Below are 6,000 nucleotides of genomic sequence, written 5' to 3'. Positions count from 1 at the left end.
GCTCTCAGTTGTGGTCACCACACAGTGTTAAGCGGACAGCAGAACTCGAAGCAATTCAGCGGCACTATACAAAAAAGATCGCCACAGTCCAACAGATGAACTACAGGGGAGCGACTGAAGGCACTAGGTCTCTACTCCCCTGGAGCGCAGGCGGGAGAGATATGTAATAATATACATATGGAAAATACTGGAAGGACTGGTGCCAAACTTTGGTATCAAGTACTACAGGATGCCCGCACGGGTCGCCACTGCATGGTGCAAAGGTACCGTCCACTGCATCTCACATAAGAACGAGATACTGCAGCAGCCCTCGGTTTCAGAGGACCTCAGCTCTTCAATGCCCTGCCAAAACATTTGAGAGACATGCAAGACATGGATGCAGAGGTCTTCAAGACAAAACTTGAACGCTTTCCTCTCCACGATACCAGACGAACCAATGGCTCGTAATGAGACGCAGTTTAGGGCAGCTGTGTCAAATTCTCTTATACACCAGATGTGCCATCAAAACTCTTGATTGGACCATGTCAGGTGGGGGAGAAGAGCCATGCAAGGAACGTGAAAATCACGGTGGTGCACCAGCATGACCACAGCCACTTGGCTGAAACACATAAATAAATAAATAAAATATACATATATATACATATATATATATACATATACATATATATACACACACACAGATATATATATATGCATATGGAAAAAAAAAATCAAGGTAGAAAATGCTAAAATAATTTCATAAAAAACATTTCCGTACCGGTTTCAGTCATTGTTACTTTTTCAACTGTAAGTCTAGAAAACAATTAAATTCTGGAAAAAATAAAAGGAAAGTTTTTTTAATATTTGCATAGTATGCAAGTACAAGTGTCATTTCCTTTGTTACTGCTTGTTTCTGTCTCTCTTGTTTACTCTTGTGGGTTCGAGGTCGTTGTGAATTCTTGGTAAGGAAGAAGAAGAAGAAAAGGGGGAGGAGGTGGATGATAATCATAATAATAAGGATGCAAGAGTGCCATGATAGTAGTAGTATGTTAAATGGTCAAGTGCCCTGAAAATGACCCGTTGAGGATGGTAGTAGTGACTGAATTCCTGAAACATCTTTTTTGAATGTTTTGTTTATAAAATTTGCATAGGTGTTATTCTAAACAGCAATAGTGGTAAAGTTAGGAAGGAGGTGGCGGAGAGGAAGAAGACAAAGAAGGAGAAAGAGAAGGGAGAATAAGAAGGAATGTAGGCAGTATGATAGTAGTAAGGTGTTAAATGGTCTAGTGACCTAAAAGTAGCTCGTTATGGATTATAGCAGTGATTGGGACTGTTTTTTAATGAATTCTTGGGAATCTCTTGAGTGTGTCATTTTTAGTATTTGCGTGTGTGTGTTTGTGTCATTCTGAGGCCGTGGTGGATATGTCGTTTGTTGTAGACGCGTTCAAGAGGGGTCTGTATTTTGTAATAAAGAAAGTCTCTTTATTAATTCGTTGGCTACAGGTTGTATCGTCCCTGAATTGGTAGAGGGGAAAAATTCTGAAGCTTGGGTTTTTTGTTATTGGTGCAAATGTCTGTGTGTTGGTTGAATGCTATTTTTCAGTTTTGGGGAATTTTGATCTGGGATCTATGCAAAGCCATCCTTTGACGAAGACTGTTTTTTGTTTGGCCTATGTACTGCTCTTGACATCCAAAGCAGGTTTGTGCATATATCAGGTTCTCCGAAGCCCTTGTGAAGTTGCTTTTCACTCTGAAACGTTGTCTCTGTTTGAAGGAGAACCCTGATCCCTCAATTAAATTAACGCTTATCCTACAGTTGGGTCTTCTGCATTTTTTTACTGATGGTTTCTGTGTTGCTGTTGAGCATATTTGGGTTTGTGTTAGGAGACTTTTCATAAATTTGGGTTGTCTCTTGCTTTTTATGATGGTATATATATATATATATATATATATATATATATACACACACACACACACATGTATGTATATATCAATATATAGATACCTGTCTATATCTATGTGCTTTTTATGTATATATCTACATATATACATATGTGTGTGTAAGGTGAGCTGGCAGCTGATTCGTTAGCGCACGAGGCAAAATGCTTGGTGCATTTCGTTCGACTTGATGTTCTGAGTTCTAATTCCAGCAAGGTTGACATTTAGTGTCAATGAACTCTGGGACTGATGTAATCAACTTAACCCCCTCCCCATTATTGCTGGCCTTGTGCCAAAATTTGAAACCAGTAAATATATACATGCATACAGGTAAGCCGTTTATGTTTATGCCTAGCCCCAATACAATCTGTTCTCTCACCTCCTGCGTAAAACCTCCCCCAACACAACACATTATTCCAACTCCTTCCTTTCTTCCATCCATGATCATCACCCTCTGTATGCTCCTCTCCCCCCATCACATACACTCACTCGCAATGCCCTCACAAACCTACCCTGGCCCCTGTATCCCTCACCGTCACCTGCTACACTCTCCACATCTCCATCCGTCTCCCTTCCCACTCTCATGAATCACCCCCACCCCTTGATCTCCTCTGTCCACTCACCCTGTCCAATCCTTGGTATGGCCGTCATTTCATTTATATTTTCCCCCACTGTCCCTTAAGAATATGTCCCATTACACATCTCCCCTGCCATTTATTTCTCTCAATCTTTCAAATGGGGACAACCAAGTATCTCCTACAATAAGACCCCTATATCTACCTTGCTCCCTATTATACATTCACCTCTCAACTGGCAGAAACCCACCTCCCTCAGTGCTACCCCTTTCTTCCTCTTGAGACATCTTCATCTTGCAAGTGACTCGGTGGAGCCATGTTAAAAGCACTCTGTGAAGTGGTTGGCATCTGGAAGGGTATCGAGCCATAGAAACCAATGCAATGTGGCTATCTGTGATATCTGTGGTAAATCATTCTCTCAAAATGGTAACTTAAAAACTCACAAACGAATTCATTCAGGAGAGGGGCCATATCACTGTGACATCTGTGGTAAATCATTCTCACAAAATTCCAATTTAGTTAAACACAAGCATATTCATACAGGAGAGAAACCATATCACTGTGATATCTGCAGTAAATCATTCTCACAAAATTGGAATTTAGTTAGACACATGCGTATTCATACAGGAAAGAAGACATATTGCTGTAGAATCTGTGGTAAATCATTTTCACAAAATGGCAATTTAACTACACACAAATATATTCATAGAGGAGAGAAGCCATATCCCTGTGATATCTGCAGTAAATCATTCTCACAAAATTGGAATTTAGTTAGACACACGCGTATTCATATAGGAAAGAAGACATATTGCTGTAGAATCTGTGGTAAATCATTTTCACAAAATGGCAATTTAACTACACACAAATATATTCATAGAGGAGAGAAGCCATATCCCTGTGATATCTGCAGTAAATCATTCTCACAAAATTGGAATTTAGTTAGACACACGCGTATTCATACAGGAAAGAAGACATATTGCTGTAGAATCTGTGGTAAATCATTTTCACAAAATGGCAATTTAACTACACACAAATATATTCATAGAGGAGAGAAGCCATATCCCTGTGATATCTGTAGTCAATCATTCCCTCAAAATGATCACTTAAGTACTGACAAACGAATTCATAGAGGTGAAAAACCATATAACTGTGATATCTGTGGTAAATCATTCTCTCAAAATAGTAGCTTACGTATTCACAAACGAATTCATAGAGGAGAGAAGCCATATCACTGTAATATCTGTGGTCAATCCTTCTCACAGAATTGCAATTTAGTTAGACACAAACTTATTCATACAGGAAACAAACCATATCGCTGTAGTATCTGTGGTAAATCATTCTCACAAAGTGGCAATTTGGCTATACACAAATATATTCACACAGGAAACAAACCATATAACTGTGACATTTGTGGTCGATCATTCCCTGGAAATCATCACTTAAATACTCACAAACGGATTCATAGAGGAGAGAAACCATATCGCTGTAACATCTGTGGTAAATCATTTTCGCAAAATTGCAATTTAACTAGACACAAACACATTCATACAGGTGAGAAGCCATATCGCTGTGGTATCTGTGGTAAATCATTCTCACAAAACATCCACTTAAGGAAGCACAAAAGTATTCATACATCAGTGTAAATATATCAACAGTAAAATCTACTTAAGCCTTTCACTCCCTACAAAGCATAGACCTTGAATGACTTTTCTTTACTGTCCCCAACTCTGGGCTGCCTTTTCCTCTCTCAAGTCTTCTTGCTTTTGAAATTTATGTTGAAGTTCCCATAAGTTCGCTTTTGTCTAGTAGGAGTGTTGGCTCTACATACAAACTCATTTTTATCTCTAGTTGGAGGTTGTCCCCTATCTTTTGACCTGTCCTGCATGAGATGATTTGCCAGTTACCTTTGAATCTACTGGTATAGATTTTAGAATTATTGAGTCACTTAAGGCCCTACATAACAATAAAGGACTTGAACTTGCAGTGGAACATTAATACAGTAGTACCTCAGTTTTCGAACAACTCTGATCATAAATAAATCATGCTTTATCTTCTGTCTTTCTCATATTTATTTAATACCCTAGTATCTCCATTTATGAACACCTCCGATCACAAAAAATTGTGCCTTATATATATCATCATCATCGTTTAACGTCCGCTTTCCATGCTAGCATGGGTTGGACGATTTGACTGAGGACTGGTGAACCAGATGGCTGCACCAGGGACCATTCTGATTTGGCAGAGTTTCTACAGCTGGATGCCCTTCCTAATGCCAACCACTCCGAGAGTGTAGTGGGTGTTGGCCAGTCAGGCGGTACTGGCAACAGCCATCTCTGTCAATATATAGATATATATAAAGCACAATTTATTTCTGATCAGAGTTCAAAAACTGACGTACTACTTTTTACTGTGCTAATTACATTACAGTGAGTGTAATATTTAACTTTTTATGATCAAATAAAGAGGTTTCTTTGTTTCTCGTTGATATAGTTAGTAATTTTATGAACTCTGATGCACATGTGCAGGATCATCTAGCAATTATCGTTTCTACTCCAGGCACAAGACCTGAAACTTTCGGAAGTAATTCAACTAGATGAATGTATTTGTGATGGGATTCTGTTATTTGTTTCTAGTGATGAAATCTTTGTGCTGTGCATTAGTTCCCTCCATCAAGTTGACATTGCTTGCACAGGTGCACAGTGTGCTGCATGTCACGTCATCATTCAATGTCTGTGTTCTATTGTGGCACAAGTTGGATGGGTTGACAGGATCCAGCGAGCTGCGTCACCACATTGAACTCCAGTGTCATGGTTTCTATAGCTGGATGTCCTTTCTAATGTACAACATTTTACACAATGTACAGGATGCCTTTTTTGTGCCACCAGCATTATGATGTTGCAAGACAGGAGAAGGAAGAAACGAAAAGCTACCTGTACTGAGAGGGGAAGGTAGATGTAGGTGACTTAACATGAGATGTTGAAAGGCTAAGTATGGTAGAGGGTCGAGTGCAGGTGTTTTACTATACAGGAGATACATGGCTGAAAGAGGTGAGAGGAAGACAGTGATTGAGGGCTAAAGCAAACTCTCTAGATAGAAAGGTTGAGCATAAGAGAGGATGGAGACTGGGTGATGGATACTTGTATAAGAGTGTAAATAGAGAACAGTTGATTAACGATTGGGGCAGAGATGAATATAGTGAGTGATGAATAAAGGTGGAGGTTCAGTTGAAGGTTAATACCAGGGTGGAGAGGAGTAATATGCGAGAGGGAGGTAGTGGTATAATGAGCAAGGTGTAGGAGTTATAGAGAGGAAGATATAGAAGTACATAAGTGGGACAATAAATATGCAAAGGGATTGAGAATGATGGCAGATAGGAATGGAGCATAGCAGTGGCTGAAGGTGCCGCAAGGAGGTGATTGATAGAAATTGTGTGGGCAGGGATGTTAATGGAAGTGGTTCAAGGGAAATGGCCCGAAGGTAAGCGAAGTGCCTATATACACATATATAT

The 6,000-nt window shown here is 39.5% G+C and overlaps 1 protein-coding gene across 1 annotated transcript in view; it reads right to left on the bottom strand.

Moving 5' to 3' along the window:
- LOC149130632 (uncharacterized) overlaps positions 1–2,568 on the bottom strand; it is a 13,313-nt gene extending 10,745 nt beyond the window's left edge. The window contains exon 1 of the mRNA XM_089343823.1: positions 2,541–2,568. Within this exon, the coding sequence (XP_089199949.1) occupies positions 2,541–2,568 (28 nt within the window). The remainder of the gene's footprint in view (positions 1–2,540) is intronic.
- Between the last annotated feature and the right edge of the window lie 3,432 nt (positions 2,569–6,000).

This window comes from Octopus bimaculoides, chromosome 28, assembly GCF_046866305.1.
Source record: "Octopus bimaculoides isolate indiv1 chromosome 28, ASM4686630v1, whole genome shotgun sequence".
Classification (NCBI taxonomy): Eukaryota; Metazoa; Mollusca; class Cephalopoda; order Octopoda; family Octopodidae; genus Octopus; species Octopus bimaculoides.
This window is presented reverse-complemented; position numbering and strand designations above follow the sequence as displayed.